Here is a 25,070-nt window from a genome sequence, read left to right as displayed (position 1 = left end):
TTGGCTGAGTGTTCAACTCTTGGTTTGGGCTCAGGTCATGATCTCAGTGTTGGGGGTTCGAGCCCTGCATTGGCCTCTGTGCTAGACAGGGAATCTGCCTGAGATTCTCTTCTCTCTCCCTCCTCTTCCCCTGCTCATTCTCTCTCTCTCTTTCTCTAAAATAGGTAAATAAATGCTTTAAAAATGAAGAAAAGGAATCCTCAGTCATAAAGGGCTCCTAGCAAACCTGTCCTATCTTTGCACCTGGGGAGAGCCATTATCTTTACTCTCTAGACAATAAATGTATCTGTCCTCTGCCCCAGAGGGAGATACTGTATCTTCCAAAGTTCTGCAAACGTCCTTGCCAGGACAGTCAGGAATAAGACTCATGCAATGCAGGAAGAAATGCAAAATAAAAGAGATACATAGAGAGCTGTCTCAGGATGAAGATATAATTTCATGACATAGAAAAATATTTTTTTAAATATATCCTGTATTGTTAAGGACAGAGAAAGATGGTTACTCCTAACCAAATGAGAATACAAGTTGGTATACATTTTTCAGAAATGAATTCGGTAATACAGATCAATAACACCAAACATTCATCCTTGACCCCGAAATTTCCATCTAGGAATTAATTCAAAGACAAGCATCAGTTGCAGTTAAAGATACATGTATCAAGCATCTCCAAGCCTCGCCTCACCTGCAGAGCTGGTCGGTAATCATGCAGATTTTAATGTGAGTCAGTGGTGGTGTGGGCCACCCCTCCAGACTTCCCATGAGTTCCATTAAATTCAGAGCTTCTCTCTCTAAGTCCAAGCAAATCATTCAAGATTCAGGTAGTCCCTCCTGCGAGACCAAAGTCTCTTGTCATCCCAACAAGGTTCGAAATCCCATGGAAGTGCCATCTGTTCTGACCTTTGAAAAGTCCGAGTGTCCTCACTATGTTTTCAACCTTCCTGATCTGGACATGTCCGTCTCCTTGGCGTTTGGACCCCTTTAATCACTGTGCTCCATTTCCCTGATCTCCTGGGCCACATCCCAGGACACACGTCCCTCCTCACATCTTTCCTTGTTCTCATCCCCATCGTAACGTCTTACTTGTTCCTAAACCACCTCTCACGGCTGTCATTCTTCCCGCATCTTTTCCTTGTGTGCTTCAGTTCTGGGCTCCGACTGCTCTTCGGCCTCATCTTTTAAATCTAATAGTCCCCCTTAATTCATTTCATTTTTTAAACTAAAATTTAGCTCTTCCTCCAGGATGCTGTTCCTCCTAAGTCTGCCTTAGGGGGAGGATGTTTCTTTTCCTATAATCCAACACTCCTTGCTCCAAAGGTGGAGGCAGCACTCTGGCTCACTCCAGGCTGTGGCTCATACAATTCCTTCCACTCTGAACATTGTTTCCAGCACCATCTTTCTCTTAGCTTGACTCCTAAGTCATCTCCTAAGTACTGCCTTTGGGCGTATTCCCCCTCAGGAAGCTTTTGATGACTCTCCAGGTCTAGGAAGGTGCCTCTTTCTTTTCTTTTCTTATTTTAAGATTTTACTTATTTAAGAGAGAGAGAGAGAAAGCACGAGCAGGGAGAGCAGCTGAGGGAGAGGGAGGAACAGACTCCCACCCGAGCAGGGAACCCGATGCGGGGCTTGATCCTGGAACTCCAGGATCATGACCTGAGCCAAAGGCAGATGCTTAACTGACTTAGCCACCCCGGCGCCCCAGAAGGTGCCCCTTTGTGATATTCTTAAAACACTCTGTACTATCATATTTCTGACCTTCCATTCGCGTGCCTGTGTTCTAGCAGGTAGCTGTGCATGATAAACTCAGTGAGAACAAGGCTGTGCTTTTCTTATTCAAAGATGACTCCTTAACTATCTGCCTAGCACAGAGCAAATACGCTCTCACACTATATAAGTATAAATATTATTTCATATTATTTCATTTTCTAATACATATTCCTTAGGCTGAAAACAAAACTTCTTTGATTTATATCCAAATGGTATCTCAAAGTGCACCGAAACAATCTACATCCATTAGGGGAAGAATATTAGTGAGTGAATTTGTAAAGGCTTCAACATAATGGAGTCCTTTCCTTTGAGCATGGTTGGCTTTTGCTAAGCAGACTAATATAGATTTGAGTTTGGGGTAAATGGATTCAGACACATCTGTCCAAATGAGATAACGATCCCTAGGAAACAAACCTGGGAATATGAATTGATTCTCATAAATCTTTCTCCCTTTCCCATTCTTTGGTCTGGCAAGTGTGCATTACAAGCATGCAAGAACCCAAATCCCTTTCTTCTGGAATGTGAGCCCCTTGGGCTCAGGCTGTGTGGACTCCAACGTCAGGCCCATGAGGTAGTTGAGCAGAAGGCAAGGTCTCCACATCATCCACATCAGGATTCAAAGAGATCAAGTCCAGTATCTTAACTGCCTCAATCAGCACAGGCATTTGTTGTCCCAGACCTTTTAAAGACATTTTTAAAAAATTATATACTGGGTGCCCCTGGATGGCTCAGTCAGGTAAGCGTCTGCCTTTGGGTCGGGTCATGATCCTGGAGTTCCGAGATCAAGCCCCGCCTCAGTTAAGTCTCATTTAGGCGTCTGCCTTCTGCTCAGGTCATGATCTCGGGGTCCTAGGAATGAGCCCCACATCAGGCTTCCTGCTCCATGGGGACTCTGCTTCTCCCTTTACCTCTGCCCCTGCCTCATGCTGGTGCTGGTGCTCCAGGGTGGCTCAGTGGGTTAAAGCCTCTGCCTTCAGCTCAGGTCATGATCCCGGGGTCCTGGGATTGAGCCCTGTGTCTGGCTCTCTGCTCAGCGGGGAGTCTGCTTACCCCTCTCTCTCTGCCTGCCTCTCTGCCTACTTGTGATCTCTGTCTGTCAAATAAATAAATAAAATCTTAAAAAAAATAAAGTTACAATCATAATAGATCTTAATTAAACATCAGTTATTGTAAAGAAATCATGGGCTATTAAGGGTCCTACATGTCACATACATAATGTCCCACCCTTATTTTGTTCTACTATTTCGCAAAGTAGAGTGGGAAATCTAACTCTTTTAATAGCATTTATTATAACTCGTGATTCTTTGATTCAAAGAGAGTTTTATTACCTTAATGTTAAAAATAGCAATTCAGGGGCACCTGGGTGGCTCAGTGGGCTAAAGTCTCTGCCTTCAGTTCAGGTCGTGGTCCCAGGGTCCTGGGATCGAGCCCTGCATCGGGCTCTCTGCTCAGCAAGGAGCCTGCTTCCTCCTCTCTCTCTGCCTGCCTCTCTGCCTACTTGTGATCTCTGTCTGTCAAATAAATAAATAAAAATCTTCAAAAACAAAACAGAACAAAACAAAAAACCAGCAACTCATGGGGCTCTTGGGTGGCTCAGTTGGTTGGGCATCTGCCTTCAGCTCGGGTCATGATTCTGGAGTCTAGGGATGGAGGCCCCGCCCCCTCCTTGCTGCTCAGCAGGAGTCCCTTTCTCCCTCTCCCTCTGCTCCTCCCCCTGCTCCTGCTCTCTCTCTCAAATAAATAAATGGGATTAAAAACAAAGATTAAGAACATGATCATTTGACTCAGGCAAATCTCCAGCTCTGTCAATGATACAACTGACCTCTCTGGACCCATTTCCCTCAGGCTCAAAGTCAGTGCAATATTCAACACATGACAGACAGTCTCTGACTTACGACTGTTCAACTTATGATTTTCCCCTTTCCGATGGTGTGAAAGCAATCAGCATTCAGCAGAAACCAAACTGCAACCGGTTTATTCTCTTTCCCTGGGCTATCAATACACAGCAGTATACTCTGCCTATTCTAGGAAGGTATGGAGCCAGAGGGGCCCCCCCAGTCAGCCACGTGGTCACAGAGTAAACAACCCACATACCCACAACCAAGCTATACCCATATAACCACTCTTTCTTTCACTCTTAGCACAACATTCAATAAGATACACGAGATATTCAACAGTATTATAAAACGGACTTTGTGTTAGATGGTTTTGCCCAACTCTAGCTACAGTAAGCATTCTGAGCACATTTAAGTTAGGCTAGGCTAATCTGTGATGTTCAGTAAATCAGGTGCATTCAATGCGTTTTCAGTTTACATAGTTTCATTTTAGGGTCGGTTTCTCAGCAGGTTACCCCATCATGACTCCAGAGAGAACTGCATAATTGATTAGGATTAAAGGAAATGAAACTCCAGCACTTCGACAGGGCTCAGCTACTGGAAAACCCCTTTGTAGCCTGGACTCGTTTTATTCCCGCTTTGCTTGGGATTTATAGTCCTGCCAAGATTGTAAACCGGGATAATCTCGTTTTGTTTTTTTTTTTAATTTATTTATTTTCAGAAGAACATTATTCATTATTTTTTCACCACACCCAGTGCTCCATGCAATCCGTGCCCTCTATAATACCCACCACCTGGTACCCCAACCTCCCACCCCCCCGCTGGGAAGGCAACTGAGGTTCACAGAGATTAACTCGCCCAAAGCTACAAGTCAGCCTCTTAACTCCAAGACCCACACATCCTTCAGGGCTAGACCACCTGCAGCGTAAAACATCCCGTAGCGGCGCCGGGAGGCTCAGCCAAGGGGCGTTCCAGGAAGCGGACTCCCACCTGGGGCAGGCCAGCGTCAGCATCCTCGGCAGGAGGCAGGAGGTACTGTCGCTGCGCTGGACCCCGATGCCCCACCCTCCCCCGCCTGCTACCGCTCGGCCAATTTCCAGCCGCGATGCAGCGCCGGAAAGCCTGCCTCCGACGGCCGGGCCACTAGGACCGGCCGCGCGCCCCGCAGGCCCCCGCCCTCTCCACGTCACGGCCTCTAGGTGCAGTGCCCCCTAGGGGCTCCCCGCGCCGGCTCGGGAGCCAGGTCCTGGTCCTTCCCGCCACCGGCCCGTTACCCGCGCGCCGGCTCCCTGCCCGGCGCCCGCCCCGCCGCCCCCCGAAGGAGCCTCTCGCCGCCGCGTCCCCGCGCTGCGCAGCCCCGTCTCCGCCCGGCCCGCCGCAGCCGCCTCGCCCGGCCCGCCCGCGCCCCCGCGCCATGAGCGCGCGCCTGCCGTCCTTCCTGCGCGGGCTCCGCCGTCCGCCGCGGCCCCCGGGCCCGCCGCTCCGCCTCCGAGCGCCCTGTCGCGCCAGCAGCACCGGCGGCGGCGGCGGCTGTGGCGGCGGGGGGGGCCTGCTCGGGCAGCGGCGGCTGCGGGACGCCCAGGTCGGGAGCAGCCGCGGACAGGGCAGCCAGGCGCCCCCGGCGCGGGACTCGCTCGTCAGGTGAGTGTCCGGGGCTCGCCGCCGCTCCGGGGGCCGCGGACGCAGGAGGTGGGGCGTCCGGGGCGCTCAGGTCTCGGCGGGGTCCTGGGTTGGGGGTGGCCCGCGGGTGCTTCGCGGGGCTCCGCCTCGGGAGTGCTTGGTGCTAACTTGTTCGGGGCGCCCGGCGGCGGTGGGGGGCGGGGAGGGCGGGCCTCGCGGGGCGGGAGCGCGTGCGGGCCCCCGGGGCCGGCCCAGGGCGGGGATCGCGTGGGCGCGGGCATCCCGGGCGGGTGCGGCACCCCGAGACCGCGCGGCCCGCTCCACGTGCGCCACCCCGGCCGGCTCTGATGCAACGGCGCCGGGCGCGGCGCGGCGGGCGGGAAGGGGGCGGCGCGGCGGAGGGCGGGAGCGGGGCGGAGCAGGGGCGGCGGCTGGGGCGGGCACGAGATGCCGGCGCGGGCCGGGGAGAGTTGGCCTAGGCCCGGCGCCCGCGCCTACCTGCGCGGTGCCCGGCGACCCGCGCCGCCGCTCTGCGGGTGGGAATGCCTGCTTGCTTCGGTTACATAATCCTCTTCTGGGCGCGTTAACGTGCAGCGGGGCCCATCTGACCACAGGCCGAATGCGGGCGAGGAGTCGGGTCCACGCCTGCCCCCATCGCCGCATGGGCGGGGCCGGGGGTCCCCAGCGCGGCTGCGAATGGAAAGTTCTCGCCCGACCCAGAAGTGAACTGTGGGAGTCCTGAGCCCAGCCTTTTCCCCTCCCCCTCACCGGAGATGCCACTCGCGCCTCTCCTCCCCCGCGTGCACCCTCTCCTTGCCGCTCCGTGGGAGAGAGCGCAGCAAGAGGTTGAATGGCCCTTCCTGGAGGAGTGGGTTCGCCGGGGAACTAAACCTGAGGCGTGAAGCACTCAGGGCAAACCTGGAGGAGTCGGGAAAGCCCTTGCCTGCCCCCCCCCCGCCGGTTCCTGGTGGCCATGACCCTGAGTAGGCTGTTCTCCATCCATTCAGATCCTCATCCTTTTTCCTTCCGTCCCTCTTTGTAAAAGTAATTGCCTTTACCTCCTCTGTTTCCCAAGCCTTTTATGATGTGGCCGGTGACTCTAAGGAGCCTTCTGCTTAGTTTATCCTGTCTTCCTCCGGAATGCAGGAGCTCCTTTAGGCCTCTTCGGGTCAGGAGAACTTCAACAGGGTACAGCTGAGCTCGCCTTAATGGGTTAGGGTTTGACGACAGTATGAGAGGCAGAAACCACCCGCCCCCCCTTATTTTCTAGGGAGCTCTTAGAGCTGCCCGAAACTTTCCTGTGCATTTATTGCCTGTGTCCCCCCACCTCCCTGGAGTGAAAGCTCTGTGGGGCCGGGGCCCTTGTCTCTTGTTCACTGCTGGATCCTTCTTCCTGGAAAGAGGGCCATGTGTAGGGTGGACACTTGTGACATGATGGGTGAATGCGTCACTCAACACGGGTTCGTTTATGGATTGGATTCATGAATGTTCTTTTCACTACCTGACTTAGAGATGTGCAGGATGGTGGGGGAGGGGAGGCCTGGGTCAGGCTCCTGCTGACACTGAGGAGGGAGGGGTGATGTCAGTTCCTGCACTGGGGGAGAGGGGGAGTGGTAGCCGACCTCAAAGGGTTATGGAAAGAGAGAACACGTATAAAATGCACAATCCAGGAACTGTAATAACAAGGCCTCCACAAATATTGACTATTGTTTATAATTTATTTATTTATTTATTTGACAGAAAAATCACAAGTAGACGGAGAGGCAGGCAGAGAGAGAGAGAGGGAAGCAGGCTCCCTGCTGAGCAGAGAGCCCGATGCGGGACTCGATCCCAGGACCCCGAGATCATGACCTGAGCCGAAGGCAGCGGCTTAACCCACTGAGCCACCCAGGCGCCCCTATAATTTATTTTTGAGCATTCTAAGCCAGGGGTTAGCAGTTCTGCCAAGCACTAGAAAGTAAATAGGTTAGGTTTTGCAGGCCAATAGGCAAAATAGAAGCTATTATGTAGGTATTTTTCTGTGAGAAAAATATCATTTTCATAGTGTTTTACTGACAAAGTCAATTTTATTTATGGATACTGACGTTTGAATTTCGTATAATATTCACATGTTACAGAATGTTATTATTTGATGTTTCCAACTGTTTAAAAGTGCACAGTCTATTCTTAACCCTGTACTCCTGTTCTAAACTGCAAAGAGGAGGTTTGTACAATGAATTGCTGCTTCATAGGGTTATGGTTAAGGGCTAGGTGCTTTGCTTTGCAGTATGACTCCAGTACTTACTAGATGGGGCAGGCTGTTTGATCTCTGCTCATATAGGAAAAGGGAACCGTTATCACCAGCTTCAGAAGCTGTTATGGACATCACTATACTCTGCTGATCCCAAGTGGCATATTTTTTAATATCTCCAAAACTAGTCTTTTAATCGATTGTGTCTGACAATTGCTGTTGGCCACGTGACAGTCATCATCTATTTGTCATTGCCTGTACCCATGGGAACCTGGGCCATGCATATTGTAACGTAATTGACGTATGTGTGTCATCTGACAAAACTGTCCTCCGAGAGATTCCCCCAGGGCTTGGAGGAAGGAGGGGAGGTGGGCCTAGCCAGAAGTCACCTAGGATAGACATCCGCAAATCCGTGTATGTTTTTTTTTTTTTCATGGCCATATACCAGAAAAGGTGAATGAACAATCTCCCTCAAAAGCATAGTGAGTGACCTCTCATTTCCCCCAAATAACCCCTAATAGTTCCATCAACAAGTCATGGAAGACCTGTTTTAGGAAATAAAATGATTTCTCGTTGTTGTCTGACAACTGTCCATTGATATCTGGTAGAATTGAGAAAATGCTAATACTAAAACTTACAGAATGGGTGTCAGGAATTTAAGGAAAACTGCAGGGATAGAAGTGATACAGTTTTTTGAAAAATGACGCATCACTAACACCCTTGATGGCACAGAGGGTGATGTTGTTGGGGAAGGGAGAGAAACTGCCATCAGGACACTTGGATCAAAAAAGTCACTCGGGGGTACCTGGCTGGCTTCGTCCCAGGAGCATGTGACTCTTGATCTTGGGGTCATGAGTTCGAGCCCCACACTGGGTAGAGAAATGACTTAAGTTAAATATTCTTTAAAAAAAAAAAAAAAAAGACACTCAGAAGAGTCCTATCCTGGATGTGAAGAACTTTTAGGAATATTTCAGTTTGGTAGTTTTACTTTTTATGCTCATATGAGTGGTTTATGGCAAACAAAAAATGTCTACATCTAAATCAGTACCGAAAGAATTTTCAGTACTTACAGAATCCACAATCTGTGAAGAAAAGATGGAGCCATAGTTTAACTGCCAGCTGCTTTTCTTCCTTTGTGGTTTGCAAAACAGTGGTCTGTCTTTCCATTTCTATCTGAAATTGGGTGAAACAGCAAATAAGATTAAAGCTCCCAGCTCAGGCCTATGCATAAATAGGAAACGAGCGAGGCTGCTTTAATAAAAATACCCCCAACTGTTGTGGACGTTACTGTCCAGGGGGAGGCAGACAGGGAAGATAGGATGACGACCCTATGATCTTTGCTCCCTGCTCCAGCTCTGGGCAAAAGGCAGCAAGAGGGAGAGGGGCTGGGGTGCTCCTGTATCTTTCTCTTTGCTGCATGTTCCTTCCGTCCTTCTGGCTACAGCTCACAGCCTCGTTGGCCAGCAGTTAGTGTCTTGAGCCCTTTGAGCTATGGGGGAAACGGGGACCTGAGCTCTCTAGCCGGATGCCAGGTGTAGCTCACGCTCTGAATTCAGTTAGAGAGGAAAATGCGTGGAAGGATTCATAGGAAGTGCCCAGTCATCCAAGCCGACATCAGTTGTGTCAGTACTACTGTTACTGTTGTACTGAATGTATCCACTAAATTACCAGGGCTGTAGATTTATTAAGCTGCTCTGGCTGGTGCTTTCAGCCTGGACTGTTTCTTGGAATACTGATGGCAATCTTTGGAAGACGCTGTTTTGGAAATTTCTTTTTCTTTTTTCTTTTCTTTTTTTTTTTAAAGATTTTATTTATTTATTTCACAGACAGAGATCCCAAGTAGGCAGAGAGGCAGGCAGAGAGAGAGGAGGAAGCAGGCTCCCCGCTGAGCAGAGAGCCTGATGCAGGGCTTGATCCCAGGACCCTGGGATCAAGACCTGAGCCGAAGGCAGAGGCTTAACCCACTGAGCCACCCAGGCGCCCCTGTTTTGGAAATTTCAACGCTCTGTGCACACTGGTACCTCTTTTCCCTTTGAAATAAAGTGGTTCTGCGCTCAGGGATGTACTTAAGTCCGTAGTTTTAAATAACCTTACGGCTGCCTCTGAGTCTCTCGTGTGGCCACAGTTAGCTGCAAGGGAGACTGAGAAATGAGGTCATTATTCCAACAGCCTTCTTCTACGTAGTGAACACATTATTTCCCAGCCAGAGGGAGACCAGCCTGTCCATGGTGTCAGTGGTATGTAACTTGGGTGCTGGCGTGCAAGAGCACCTGTGTCTGAAGGTTCCAAAGCAGCAGGTTCAGCTCCTTAACCACTGACAAAATTCAGAGGCAGAGAGACAAGGGGTGAGACAAGAAGGAAATTTATTTCAGTGAGGCCAACACCAGGAAGATAGCAGACTAACCTCTCAAAGACAGTCCCCCAAGTGCTGAGGATACTTCCAGGTTTATATAAGGAAAATGTGGGACTGAGGTTGGTGGGCACAGGCAGGGTGGGCAGTAGAACTCGGGTCATTGTCTTGGGGTCCATCCTGGGTAGGGTGTTGCTAGCTCAGGGCTGCCCTTACTGCTTGAGGGGGTGATCTGCGTTGTGTGTTCCCCGCCCCCCCCCCCCCATCTAGGGACACTTTGCCTTGCAAGTCTTTTGCCTGAGGTATGAGATAAGCTGGAAGGAAGAATTCCATCAATTAGAAAGTTAAAGGTCAAAATGGAGGCAATTGAAGTCTTTTCCAGTGGTTGATACTTTAAGTTACTAGTTACATTATTATAAATTTGACAATGTTCTTCAGTAAGGAAGTTCTGAATTTTGGTTACACTTGGTGGCCTGGTGGCCTGGCAGGAGAGAGGCAGGCGGTCGCTGGAAATTGACAACGCAGCTTTTTTTCCCAGGAGTGAGAAAATCTCTGATTAGAAACATTTATCCTACTTTTTAGATCAATTAAGCCTGCTGACTGCTTTCATGGTAAGTTTGCTGATCCCTGTAGGAATCATGAGTAACCCCAAAGAATGGGGAGAATTAGCCCTGTTAGCTTCATTGGTGACAGGTTTGTGTTTTATGGAAGTGTTTGGTCCCTTCACTTCATTGAGGGGTGGTCAAGGTTATGAAGAGTTTTTGGGAAAACTGTTGCTGTCAAACGAGTAATTTTTAGTGTTCTAGGGTAGCCGCAGGACACCGTTTTTCGCAGATGAGGCTCCTGGAGTTGGTCCGAGACTCAGTAAACTGATGGTGTAGGTCCGGGGGGTGGGGAGCACATCCTGTTGCTTGGCTGGTCCCCTTTACCCACACCTTGGAGCCCTGAGGCTCCTTGTTGAAAATGCACGTTCTTGGGCCTCACCCAGCCCTGCCAACTCCCAACTTTCTGGAGTGAGGCACAGAAAGCCTGCTTCTTATCAGGCTCCCCCGGTGCTCTTTGTGCATATTGCCAAAAACCACTGGGGACCTATGTTCCAGCGACTTTTGGGGAACCAGGCAGAATTAAGGACCCCCCTCGGCCCAAATTAGCAGTCATGAAATGGAGAGAAACAGCATAGCTTGAGGCCCTCAGCCACACATTATTGGACAGGAGACTTTAGTGCTCACTTACAAGGCAGCTTGTAAACTTGCACGTAGTCTCGTGTATCCAACGCAATAATACAGTCGTTTCTTGGAGAATTAAGTTGCTTCGGCTAGGTGTTCAGGAACAAGACACGAAAATCTTTGCAGGTCATGTACGTGTGCATGCCTCCCTGTTCTGTCTCGGGTAGCCCGGGCGTCAGGTGGGAAGGCTCCTCCTGGTGGGGTTTTGGAGCCTTTGGGTGTCTCCTGAGCACAGCTCCCTTTCCAGCTACCTGCTCAGGAGCGCCTCCTCCAGGACACTCATCAGCGTCTTTGAAAACCCTGCAAAGCTCAGCAGGGCCTTTGTCCCCTCAGCCGGTTACTGAGCTGATGTTCTCTGCCTGGAAATTCACTTTGTAGTTTCTGGAAGCTGTTTCGTGCATCTAAGACCTTATCAGAGATAGAAGACCAAAAAAAAAAATTTTTTTTTAAGATTATATTTATTTATTTGACAGAGAGAGAGATCACAAGTAGGCAGCGAGGCAGGCAGAGGGGGAGGGAAACAGGCTCTCCGCTGAGCAGAGAGCCTGATGCGGGCCTGGATCCCAGGACCCTGAGATCATGACCTGAGCCGAAGGCAGAAGCTTAACCCACTGAACCACTCAGGCGCCCCTAGAAGACACAATTTAAAGACAGTCTTAACAGGGGGCCTAGGTACTGCCTTGGCTGAGCCTTTTGTCTATTATCCTGAGAGAAGAAAAGCCAACTTCGCATGCACGGGAGGCCCACGTCACAGCGATGGGAGTGAAGGAGTCTGAAATCGCTCAGCCCAGAAGTCCGCAGGAGGAGCCTGTGGCTCGTACATCAGCTGGGTCTGCCCTTCCTGGGCTGGCACCCCTTGCCCCCTCCCAGTGATACTAAGGTGGCAGTGGCATCTGGTGGGGCTTTTAGGAAAGTCCAAATGCAGATTTGGGTGGTGGGGAGTTCTGAGGAGTGACAGGTTCTCTCCCCAAGAGGCCTGGGGAGCATATCCAATTCTGATGCAGCCCTAGCGTTTCTGTTCCCATCACCCCCCCCCTTTTCCACTTCCCTTTTCTATCCTTACTCCCCAGCCTGCCCCTCCCTTCCCCTCTGTTTTCTTCCCCTCCCACTCCCTTCACATTCCTTTGAATTCTGGGACCTGGGATTTGTCTGGCAGCAAGCCCCCTCCCCAGTCTCTGCTACGCTCCCCCGCACCAATGTTTGCCGTCCCTGTTGGAACCCCTAGGGATGGATGTGGGTGGAGGAATGGGATCATTTAAGAAGAAGTAAGATGTTTGTATTATAGTCAACTTGAAAAATACAGGAGAATTCACCCCAGGAAAATAATTGTTAACAGCTTGTTTGCATGCCTCTGCTTATTTTTAAAATCAGATGGTCACAGTTTACGCTGTGTTGTACTTCAGGATGCTTATCCCGCCCCTCGTCGCCACACTTCCCACGCTTGAAGCGCATCCTTCTGTCGTCTGACTATTTTCACTTACAGCAACGAGCTTTCTAGGAAACTGTGTTGGATCGGTCCTTTCTAGTCATTAACAAAGACACGACTGTGGGTTGTCTTTTCTTTCTCAATGCAGGGAAGTCATTCGGAATTCAAAAGAGGTTCTGAGTTTATTGCAAGAAAAAAATCCTACCTTTAAGCCGGTGCTTGCTATTATTCAGGTAAGGTGCTGCTCTTTGAGGATGCTTTTCAGTGAAGAAGAGAATCATGTACGGAAGACCAGGGTATCTCTTGTCACAGAAGTGGTCTTAATAGGGAGGAGAGGGCAGAGATGGAAATACTGTCGGGTCCCTCTTCCTTTGGTCATTTTGCTCCTGCTGGGTTGCTGGTTAGTTCCCTCCCTGCTTGGGTGGGAGTCTTTCTCCCCTGGGTGTGAGTAGCTTTGTGAAGTTAGGAGGTAGGCACCCATCTGCATGGGGTTATATGGACATACTGTGTCCATATGTGCTCAGAGATGCCTATCAGATGTGACTTGAATGTGAGAAGGGGCAAAGTTCCCCCCTTTGCTTCTGGTGAGGAATGGTACTTAGTGAGGTTACTGCGAAACCTGCTAAAGCCTGCCGTAGGTCCTAAGGGCCAGACATCAGTATGTGTCAGAAGGACTTGGCGTTTCCTGTCCATCTCTTGGCTGTGGCCCCTTCGTTCCCAATGGTGGTTGGTTTGCCTTCTTAGCGCCCCCCTGGGGTGACAGGGCAGTCAGGAGGGGAGCCACACCTGGAAGCTCACACAGCACAGCAGGTGGGCCACACGGAAGGTGTCAGGACAGCGGCCTAGAGTCCCAGCGGCGCTGTGGTTTTCGAGACTGGAGCCGTGCTCAGGTCACTCGCATTCTTGGGGGTCGTCTCCATCCCCCCTGCAAAGACAGGCAAGCGAGAAGGGTAGAAAGAAGAGTGGCCTGAGCCTGGAGTTCCCAGGATTCTGCAGCTCCGGGCAGGCCACCTAGAGCCCTGTCTCGGGTGTCCTCGTTTAGAGAGCGGTGCCGGCTGGTGGTCACTCGAGACTTAGGAGGGCTTTCGCTTTTTTTTAAAGTAACATAATGTGAAAGCGGAGATACTGACATGTGAATAAATACCAGCTCTTAGCCTCCTTCTGTGAGCAATTAGAGCCTGTACTTCCTTCTCTTTCTAATAAATCAGATAATTTATCATCATAAAATTCATCTCTGTATTACGTTTTGTGCTTTTTCAAGATTTTTTTTGTTGCTGTTACATTCTCCTTCTTGCTCCCATCTCCTTAGGCAGGTGATGATAACTTGATGCAGGAAATAAACCAGAATTTGGCGGAAGAGGTGAGGATCGTTGAATTCTACAAATTCCTCTTACGTGTTTGACGCTCCGTTCTCTCACAGCGACAGAGTAACGTTGTGTTCCTTTCACAGGCTGGTCTGAACATCACTCACATTTGCCTTCCTCCGGATAGCAGCGAGGCCGAGGTAACTACCACGGGCACTTGAACACCGGGTGCTTCTCCCTTTAGACATCATATACCTGTTAGCATCTCTTAGTTGTCGTTGGAAAAGTTCAGTCTTTGCTGGTGGCTGAGTTCTTAGAGGGAAGAGGTCACTTCTCCTTCTAATGGAAATGCTCCTTGATCTGTTGGTCCCTCAGTACGTGTTTCTGTGGAAGGCCGGAGCTGGACTTAGTGAGTAATAGCCTTTGCAGGTGTCATGTCAGGCCTGGGAGAAGCAGCCACGCCCACAAGTAGTGGCGAGGAAACCAGACCCCGGCCGTTCTAGCGTTTGGTCCTGTGACTAGCTTTTCTTCAGACGGGCTGTGGCAGTGAGGATTTATTTGACTGCCAGGGATGGAAAACTTCGAATAACAGAAGAGGAAATAAGACAGAAGTTTATTTTTCTCTTAGGTCAGTAAGTTTGGCAGGCAGGTATGGTGGTATCACAAGGTCACCAGAAGCTTGGGTCCCTTCAGTCTTGCTGTCCTGTGGTCTGTTGTGCTATCTCATAGCCAAGATGGCAGATTCAACCCTGTTTATCACATCCACATTCTGGCCAGTGCCGAATAAATCCAGACTTAGTAAGGAGAGACAGGATTCAAAAGGAGTATTACAATAGGGGGTATACTCTGACAGTAAGATCTAAGATCTGTAATCCTTTGAGAGGTAAGCAAAAGGGTTTTTCTTTTCTTTTCTTTTCTTTTTAAAGATTTTATTTATTTGACAGAAGAGGGAGATAGTGAGAAAGGGAACACAAGCAGGGGGAGTGGGAGAGGGAGAAGCAGGCTTCCCGCTGAGCAGGGAGCCTGATGTGGGGCTCGATCCCAGGACCTTGGTATCATGTCCTAAGCCGAAGGCAGATGCTTAACGACTGAGCCACTCAGGTGCCCCAAAAGGGTTTTTCTTTTACACAGCGGGGTAGAGAAGGCTACAGAGAACCCGGTGTGAGAAAGTGGGATGAGAGGGGACCTTGATGGGACAGTAGGTCAGAGAATGTTTTACCCTGTGGCCAGACTCTTCTCAGGAGGAGTTGTCTGCTAACCAAGTGAGGGGTGGTCAAAGTTTAGCCACCTGGGGGAAGGAAGGAAACTTACATTTTGTTTGCGTTTTGCTCAGATGCAACAATGGAGGCAAGTAGTTCACCTGATCTTTTATGAGACAATGAATGGGCATTTTTAGGGCCTGGATCTGGTTCTTTGCAGTACACAAGAGAGGGGGAGGATTTTTTAACCTTCCTTGTTTTCCCAGATCATGGGGCTCGGTTCAATGACTTCTTGTTACCAGCAAGTAAAAGGAATTCCGGACAAGGGCAAAAGACAGGTTCCCAGTCTCTTCCCTTCAGAAACAGTTCCTGAAAGTCACAGTTATGCATCCCTGTCATTGGCCTGACCCTCACTGCTCTGCCACGAAGCAAGGAAGGCTGGGAAATACAGCCTTTCCACCAGGTGGCCTTAAACCATTTGTTATGGCACCTAAAAACCAAAGTTTATTACTAAGGAAGAAGGGAAACCATATCTGGGCAAACCATTTCTGCCACACTTGCCTTTATGATATATTACAAGTATCGACCCCCTGACATACCAGCATTAACAAATGCCGAGAAATTTGTTGTCCCTTTGCAGAAGGACACCTGTTGTCTGCATTTGGGTTGTTTGCATCAGTATTGCTAGCCCTTCACTTTTTTTATTCCCGGACTTATTTTCTGACAATCATCTATTTCCTATTTTTCTTTAACATTCTGGTAAGTCTAAATTTGTATGGTGGTATTACTATTCTGTTGGAAAAGAGGAAGGATCTTTATTAAGATTTCGTTGTTGCGTCTCCCACACCCCAAGTACAGGTGACAGCAGACCCCTCACTTCATTCTGGGCTCTTGGCCCCCCATTACTCCGTTAGCCCTTTACCCAGCTTAGTCTGCTTTCATTTTCTTTCCCATCGTTTGCCATACCCAGAGATTATACTACTACTACTACTGTTGTTCTTGTTGTTATTATTATTAGTATTTTTTTTCCTTTTCCCTCTTATCTTCCCCACTAGAATATAAACTCCAGGAGGGCAGGCATTTTATTCACAACTGTATTTCCTGTCTCAGCTGGCACAGAGTAGAGACTCAACACATGCAATGTCTGTTGAATGAACAAAAGCCTGGTCAATGAATGGAACAAAATTTTCTTTCTTGATTTTTGTGTATCATAGCATGTTCCTTTCTCACCAGATGGAAATACCACAGTGATTTTTTGCTAGACGGGGAAACAGGTGGTGAAGGCAACACTGCTCACAGTGAGACCCATATCCCTGGGCTGGTGTCTCTTTTTTTTTTTTTTTAAGATTTTATTTATTTATTTGACAGAGATCACAGTAGGCAGAGAGGCAGGCAGAGAGAGAGGAGGAAGCAGGCTCCCTGGTGAGCAGAGAGCCCGATGCAGGGCTCGATCCCAGGACCCTGGGATCATGACCTGAGCCAAGGGCAGAGGCTTAACCCCCTGAGCCACCCAGGTGCCCCGCTGGTGTCTCTTCTATTTAGGAACGAATAATATTGTGAAGTGAAATGAAACCATGTGTTATCTCCTGGCATAAATAGAGCTAGACAGACAGGACAGAGCATTTCTTATTGAAGGACACACCCAGGCCTTTGTTAGCTTTTACATTTTTACATCACCTTCCCAAGCTGTACTTCAGTCTTTTTCAGAAATAGTGAGTTATTTTAGTGTTTCCTATAAAGAGGAGATATCTGTGCTTCAAATTTATCAATCACAAGCCTTTGGAAATGCTATCTGGGTCCATTCAGGCCCAGGGGACCGAAGGGCCTGAGTGATGGCTTCTAGAGGGCAGCAGTTGGGAAGCCTTTGTTGAATACGTTGTGTTTGAAACACAGGCTTGTCTGGGCCGGGTTGGAACGCCCGAGATTTGTGCCCCGTGGTCTCCCCGAAAGCTGGCAGTGTGTTTCACTCCAGTACAGTCGTGGAATTGTCTTTTGCGTATCTCAGAGTCTGGTTTGGTTTGGTTTTGTTCTGTTGTGGCAGGGAGTAGGGCAGTAAGAAAGACAAAGAAGTCCCTAAAATTCAGCCATGCCGCTTTTGAGAACTTACAAACACGTTGAAAAGAGAAATTAGACTTTCTTCATTCTACTTTACAGCAACTTCAACAAGGAGTGAAAAAGAAACGAGGCATTTTTATGAATCTATTTTTTTTATATGAAACTATTTTTATTGGGTCTTATTTTTATAGTATTGATTTTGGGGTTTGTTTTTTTCACCTCTGTAGATTATAGATGAAATCTTGAAGATTAATGAAGACGCCAGAGTACATGGCCTTGCCCTTCAGATCTCCGAGAGCTCCTTTAGCAACAAAGTCCTCAATGCCTTGAAACCAGAAAAGGATGTGGATGGGTGAGAAAATACAGAAGAAAACAACCCAGTCTTATTGCTAATCGAGCTTTTCTACTGTGACCTTTTTTCCTTTTAGTTCCACTGTTTCGGCTGGGTCTGTAAGTAAGCGTGGAAGGAGTCCTTTAACTATTTCAGGAATTTGTGGGCTTTTTAAATTCCGTATAAGAAAGTTACATACCTATTTTGGAATAGGCACTTGCCCTTTTATAGGGCTTGGGCGCCATTCTGGAAGGAACATCCTTCACACCGTCACATGCATTTCGTAACCTCCTGTCTGATTCACAGAGCCCTTGGCCAGCCTTCCTCATCTAAATAAGCATTTCCGTGAAAATTCTGCCAGACCAAAGAAACCACCCCAGAGTCCTGACTCACCATCACACCCCATGCTTCCTTGGTCCCAGGCCAGTTGAGAAAAGCGAAACAAGCACTTTCATTCACAACACAAGGTTTTATTTGAAAATAGAGGAAAAAGCTACAAATATGTGGTGCGCTAATATTTGCCTTTGACTCATGTCCTGCCGTGACATCCACCTCATGAGACGAGGAATATTCATTCATGTGGGCGATGGGGACTTCTCCTGGGGAGGAGAAAAACCTCATTTTCCTGCGTGGAAATAGGAAGTGTGTTTTGTACTGCGGCAAAAAGAGCATCATGTATTTAGCATTGTAAGCAAAGGTTGTAAGCAAATTTAAAAATCAGACTCCCATCCAGTATGCCTCATGGTAGCTGGATTGAAAGGCTGCCGCCTGGTGGATACACCCAGGCTCCTTCCATGCTCAAACCTCTCTGGGCGCTCAGACCCAGGGTAGACACAAACACAGGCTGAAAAGTTGTCATGAAAATCTCTGGTTCTGTACTAGACTAACTAGAAGGGAGAAGAAGCCCTGTTCAGTGAGAAAACATCCAGAACCTGCAGGTAGCAAAGTGTAATGTCAAAACTTCTGTGAAAAGAGAGAACTATGAACATTTTTCCGTGTCTCCATTTTATTACGAACTTGTATGGAGCCCATCGGTTTCACTAGATAGTTAGGGACCATTGGGTCCTGGATTTGAAAGAGGAAGAGCGCAGAAGCCATTCAAAGTACATGGTCACTCAGATTTTATTTCTTGATTTCCCAAGGAGGTAAGTACTGATATTAAATGGGGATCAGACTCGTGAATCCCCACATCTTGCTAGGTCACCCCAGATTTCTAGGATTGGTCCTGGATTTTGATACTGATTGAGATATAAATTCCCTCAAGGAAAAAGCAGGCTCGGCTGTACGACAGTAGGGTTGCACATCTTAGGGACACCGTTCCATGGAGCGCACCGAGCAGAGCTCCCTGCGCTTGTGCACGCCGAGGCCTTGCATGGCCTTGTGCTCGTCCTGCTCTCCAGGCAGAATCAGAATTGCCAAGGTTGGCCCAACCCACAGGAGCCACTTCAGAGTTTCCCAAGGGACTGCTCTAAAAAGCTAGAGGCCTTTTTTCTTGCCCATTCTTTATATTTAATGACTTAATATATTCTGTCTATCCAGTGCTGATGTGGCTATCGTTTGGGATTAATACATGTGAGTTAGGGGCACCCGGGTGGCTCAGTGGGTTAAGCTTCTGCCTTCAGCTCAGGTCATCAGGGTCCTTGGATCCAGCCCCGCATCGGGCTCTCTGCTCAGCGGGGAGCCTGCTTCCTCCTCTCTCTCTCTGCCTGCCTCTCTGCCTGCTTGTGATCTCTGTTTCTGTCAAAAAAATAAATAAATAACATCTTTGAAGAAAAAAAAAAAGAGTGTGTTAAAAAAAAAATACATGTGAGTTACAGATGATGGAGCTTCGACCATGTTTTGGCTTACAACTTTCCTTTTTTTCAACTTCAGAGTAACAGACATCAACCTGGGGAGGCTGGTCCGTGGGGATGCCCATGAATGTTACGTCTCACCTGTGGCCAGAGCTGTAATTGAACTTCTTGAAAAGTCAGGTATGATTGCTGCTTTAGAAATGCTGCGATTTTCTCTTCTTTGGGACTTACTGATTTTTTAATAAGGATTTCTTTCTGGAAGAGTCTAATTGAAACATGGAAGTAATATTGAATGTCAGCTCTTTTGCTTATCTTCGAGGAGATACAAATGACTCTGACAGACTTTTCTAACAAGGTTACCTCTATTACAGTTTTTAAAAAGAAACTGGTAAAGATGAGTGACCTGTTGTGAACAAAGGCTCAGCTTCTCTCAGGAAACACTCAAAATAACCACAACAGAAAATGTTCCAAGCTTCAACTTCTCAAATCTGTTAACACATAAACTTAAATAAAACTTATGTGCAAGATTTAAATGAGGAGGCTGTCAGATGTAGTTCAGGGTATGGGAACCTCGATTGGGATTTATCAGTGAGCAGTAACTCTTTCTATAATCAGTATTTAATTTCCATTGTTCGCCCCTTGACCTAGCTCTTTTATGTCACTGACATAGAAATGAATAATTTCTTTTTCTTGGTTATCAGATTAATGAGTTTCATATATTTTAAAGGCTTTCTAGCTGAGTATATAAAAATTTAAGTAACTAGGGGCGCCTGCGTGGCTCAGTGGGTTAAGCCTCTGCCTTCGGCTCAGGTCATGATCCCGGGTCCTGGGATCGAGCCCTGTGTCGGGCTCTTTGCTCGGCAGAGAGCCTGCTTCCTTCTCTCTCTCTGCTTACTTGTGATCTGTCTGTCAAATAAATAAATAAAATCTTTAAAAAAAAAAAAAATTTAAGTAACTAAATCTTTTCTGTTCCACCTTAATAAAAGAGAAGCAGATGTTTCTCTGCACACCCAAATGTAGAACCATCAAGCAAAAATTGCAAAGTATTTAATATCTCAAATATATAAAGAACTTAGACAAGTCAATACCCAATAATAATAATAGTCATCTGATTAAAGTATTAGAAATGTCTGAATAGACATTTTCCCAAAGAAGGCATACATATGGCCTACAGGTACATGGAAAAGTGCTCAATACCACCGACCATTGGGGAAATGCAAATTAAACCATAATGAGATATTACCTCACACCAATCAGAGTGGCTAGAATAAAAAATAAAAGAAATAACAAGTGGGGGCTCCTGGGTGGCTCAGTGGATTAAAGTCTCTGCCTTCGGCTCGGGTCATGATCCCAGGGTCCTGGGATGGAGCCCCACATTGGGCTCTCTGCTCAGTGGGGAGCCTGCTTCCCCTTCTCTCTCTGCCTGCCTCTCTGTCTACTTGTGATCTCTATCAAATAAATAATAAAGATAAATAAAAAAAAAAAAGAAATAACAAGTGTTGGGGAGGATGTGGAGAAAAAGGAGCCCTTGTGCACTGTTGGTGGGAAACTGCAAACTGGTGCAGTCACTCTAGAAAACAGTATGGAAGTTCCTCAAAAAATCAAAAATAGAACTACCATGTGATCCAGTAATTCCACTACCTGGGTATTTACACAAAGAAAATGAAAACACTAATTCCAAAAGCTATATGCTGCCCTGTGTTTATTGCAGCATTATTTACAGCAGTCAAGGTATGGAAGCAATCTACAGATGGATGAATGGATAGAGAAGATGTGTCCATATACAATATGGAATCTTACTCAGCTGTAAAAAATGAGTGAGGTTTTGCCATTTGTGGCAGCATGGATGGATGTAGAGGGTATCATGCTAAGTGAAGTAAGTCAGAGAAAGACAAATGTCATATGATTTCATTTATATGTGGTACCTAAGAAACAAAACAAAACAAAAAAACAGAAACAGACCTGTAAACAGAGAACAAACTGGTGGTTGCCATGGGGGGGTCAGTGGGCAGCGTGGCTGAGAGGGGAGTAGGATATACAGGTTTCTAGTTATGGAATGAGTAAGTCTCAGGAATCAAAGGTACAGCATAGGGAATGGAGTCATGGTATTGGACTAGCATATGGTGACAGATGGCAGCTCTGCTTATGGTGAGCATAGCGTGACATACAGTCTCGTTGAATTGCTGCATTGCACGCCTGAAGCTAATGTAACATTATGTGTCAGCTGGACTTCAGTGAAAAAATTCCTCCAAAATATATACCAGAGTTGCATAACAACAGAGCTTTTCATATATACCTTTACAACATTAGCCACTAAACTGAGATGCTGCTTTTCCATCATGTGAGTGATCGGGATGATGATTCTCAGTCACTCAGCCATAACATTCACAAAGAAAGAGTAAGTCATGGTAGCCATTGTGGGCTCTAACTTGGCTCAGAGGGCCAAGTTTTAAAAGGTTCTTTGTCCTTTTGCTAAAGCTGCAGGGGAGGAAGGCTCTGAAATTTTGATCATGATACTAAATTTCCATTTGGTGGATAGGTGTCAACTTAGATGGAAAGAAGATCTTGGTAATAGGAGCCCATGGGTCTTTGGAAGCTGCCCTGCAATGCCTGTTTCAGAGAAGAGGGTCCATGACCATGAGCTCCCAGTGGAACACACCTCAGCTTCAAAGCAAGGTAAGCATCTTTCATGTGGGAAATAGAATTGTAAGTGCTTATATTAGAAAAGGAAAAGGACTAGAAATGTATAGGCTAAGCATTGAACATAAGTGAGAGGAAGAACAGCAGAAAATCTCAAAGGATGGAAACAGTAAAGAGCAGATATTAATGAAATAGCAAGTTTATGTCAGAGATGATCAACTAAGCCAAAAGTCGGTTCTTGGAAGAGTCTAATAAAATGGAAACACCACTAGCCAAAATAATCAAAACAAAATGAGAACACCAGCAGTGTTAGGAATGAACAAAGGGACATAACCGCAGAACAAAAATTATTTTCAAAAAAAAGAGGCTATGAACAATTTTAGTAAACTGGTAAATTTGAAAATCTGTATGAAATGAAAACTTCTAAATGTAACTTACAAAATGGATTTAAGTACAATGATTAGACTGACATACATTTAGGACATTGGACCAGTCTATCCACCAGACATGCAAACTAAAGGAGTTCTACCGCCATCAGAACACGTCATAATCTTACCTCCAAAGAATGGAAAAGAACACTTTCTAACCCATTTTGTGAGTGCCCAAACCAGAGTACAAAATGCTCAAGGACAATTATGGGCTCATTTCAACCAAATCCAGCACCAGATTGGGGTTATCATAGGGTTGCCAGTGTGGTTTAATATCAGAAAAATCCATTAAGATTTACTGACGTAGTTCACCACATTATCAGATAAAAAACTATGCTGTTACTATCATAGATACAGAAGTCATTTGACAAAATCCTTTATGATTTTTTTCCCTAAAAAACCTTATCTAGGAAATTACGGAAATTCCTTAACCCAGTAAATATCTATGAAAAATTTAGAGCAAGTATCTCATTAAATAATGAAATATTAGAAACATTTCTTTTAAAATTTGGAAAGATAGAAGGGTGCCTGTTATCGGTAGTCCTCATCAGCTCTGTATGGGAATTACTAGACAGTGCTGTAATGTGAAGAAAGAGAGAATTTATATTGTTTGGAAAGGAAGACACCAGACTGTCATCAATCCTAGATGATAGCATTACCTACATAAAACACTCAAAAGAATCTTAAAAAAAATATGAGAATGAATACAAGTTCACTCGGATTCTTGGATATATGCATTTCTAAACACCACACCCATACTTAAAAGAGTAATTTTTTTTTTCAAAGATTTATTTATTTGAGAGAGAGAGTGCAAGCATGTGAGTAGTATAGGGTATGGGAGAGAAGGTCCTGCTTTAAACAGACTCTGCGCTGAGTTACAGAGCCCGACTCAGGGCTCGATTTCACAACCCGGAAATCGACTTGAGTTAAACTAGCTGTGCCTCCTGGGATCCCTGTAATTCTTTTTATCAGTTTTTTAAAATTGGTTCTAAATTACAGTTTATAATAGCAATGAGAATATAAGGTACTGGGATATATTTAATAGAAGTTATTTCTGATCTTTTGAAAGAAATTATATAATTTTGGTGAAGGTCATTAAGAAGACTCTAAAATAGAGATACCATGTTCATGGATAAGAGGACTCAATATTGGGGTGCCTGGGTGGCTCAGTGGGTTAAGCCTCTGCCTTCAGCTCAGGTCCTGGGATAGAGCCCCACATCGGGCTCTCTGCTCAGCAGGGAGTCTGCTTTCCCCTCTCTCTCTGCCTGTCTCTCTGTCTACTTGTGATCTCTGTCTGTCAAATAAATAAATAAATAAAGTATTAAAAAAAAAAGAGGACTCAATATTCAGAGAAGCGGACATGGCAGCATGTTGGTGGCTTAGTAATAAAGAGATTTGGCCTTGTTAAAGAAAAAAAAAAAGGAGAACTCAGTATCTTAAAGATACTGATTCTGCCCAAATTAATCTATAAATTTGAATCAGAGTCCTGACTTACTATTGTTTTGGTGAGCTTGACAAGCTGATTCTAAAATTTAACAGAGGGGGTGCTTGGGTAGCTCAGTTAAGCATCTGCCTTTAGCTCAGGTCATGACCCCAAGACTTTGGGATAGAGCCCCGCTTCTCCCTTCCCCACTCCCCCTGCTTGTGTTCCTCTCTCTCTTTCGGTCAAAAAAATAAATAAAATCTTTAAGTAGTAATAAAATGAAATTTACACAGAGGAAAAGGGCAAAAGCAAGACCATATTGAAGAGATCTTGAGCTGCAAATATCAATGTGAAAGAATTTTTTAATATAGCACTTGTTGAAAAACATTTGCAAAAGGGTTCATTGCATGTGACACCATTTATTTCAAGTCTAAAAGCAGTGCCGTGTATATCTATGCTTTAGGGCTACATATATAAACTAACAAGATAAAAAAATGTCTGGTCCTTGAACCCAATCAGGAAACCATTTAGCAGGCCAAGGATGCGGATGTAGGTGGAAGGAGACTCACCGGTGTTGGCCGTGCCTTTTTTCTGGGCAGTGGGCTGGGTGTCCAGGTGCATTCTATCATCTGTTTACATTTTCATGGCTGGGACAGTTTTAACAACGTTTTTCATTTCAAAAAATGGCCATGAATTTTTACACATTTCAAGCAAAGTGAAGTTAAATTAAAAGTGTGTTAAGGACAGTAAAGTAACTGCAGAACAACATCGAAAAATACACGTTCCTTATGTTGCCCCATGAGAACAGAAGTGAGAAGTTGCAGTCCTGCCCCGGGGAGGCAGGTGTCTCGACCGAGAAGTGATACCTGAGTTGCAGGTGGGTCTAATACATGCAGCTCTTTCCCCTGTGAAGGCAGCTCAGAAACGTGGTTGCCCCGCTAAGCTCAAAACCTCTGTGCTTTTTGAGTGGTCACCACATGGGGGCAGCCTATGCAAGAAAATTCAGGGACTCCCAATTCAGAGCCGAGAATTTTTGATTTTGGGAGGTTAGTGGAAGAAGAAAACACACCCTGCTCTGGACTGAACAGCTGTGGTGGAAAAGAGAAAAATACCTTCAATGGCAACTGAATGTTTTCACAGCTGTCGCAGATAATTTGGCCGGTTGTATCTGTATTTTGGTAAAACAAAGGCATCTTTCAAAGTACTTTTTTATGATGGAAATAAATCACCTTGACTCTTCTTTGGGATAAATCTCGTCCTGACTTTCAGAACGACCAGCGACTCTACTCTCTAGAGAATCTAGAAATTGGGTAACTTTCCTGTTTTCAGACATCCAGGAAGGTTCTGTTGAAGAATTGTTGCAGACACATTGTTTCCCGGGTACGTAGAATGGCCCCACCGTGAATCTTAGAGACTGTGGCCTTTTTCCACTGCTTCGTCTCTGTA

The 25,070-nt window shown here is 46.5% G+C and overlaps 1 protein-coding gene across 1 annotated transcript in view; it reads left to right on the top strand.

Annotated features, from left to right (window-relative positions):
- The first annotated feature begins 4,987 nt into the window (after window positions 1–4,987).
- The window catches only part of MTHFD1L (methylenetetrahydrofolate dehydrogenase (NADP+ dependent) 1 like), a 186,223-nt gene continuing 166,140 nt past the window's right edge, over window positions 4,988–25,070 (top strand). The window contains exons 1-7 of the mRNA XM_044244055.1: window positions 4,988–5,240; window positions 12,600–12,684; window positions 13,761–13,811; window positions 13,902–13,955; window positions 17,237–17,361; window positions 19,213–19,313; window positions 21,673–21,809. Of these exons, the coding sequence (XP_044099990.1) occupies window positions 5,014–5,240; window positions 12,600–12,684; window positions 13,761–13,811; window positions 13,902–13,955; window positions 17,237–17,361; window positions 19,213–19,313; window positions 21,673–21,809 (780 nt within the window). The 5' untranslated portion in view covers window positions 4,988–5,013. The remainder of the gene's footprint in view (window positions 5,241–12,599; window positions 12,685–13,760; window positions 13,812–13,901; window positions 13,956–17,236; window positions 17,362–19,212; window positions 19,314–21,672; window positions 21,810–25,070) is intronic.

The sequence above is a fragment of the Neovison vison genome, chromosome 1, assembly GCF_020171115.1.
Source record: "Neovison vison isolate M4711 chromosome 1, ASM_NN_V1, whole genome shotgun sequence".
Lineage (NCBI taxonomy): Eukaryota > Metazoa > Chordata > Mammalia > Carnivora > Mustelidae > Neogale > Neogale vison.
This window is presented reverse-complemented; position numbering and strand designations above follow the sequence as displayed.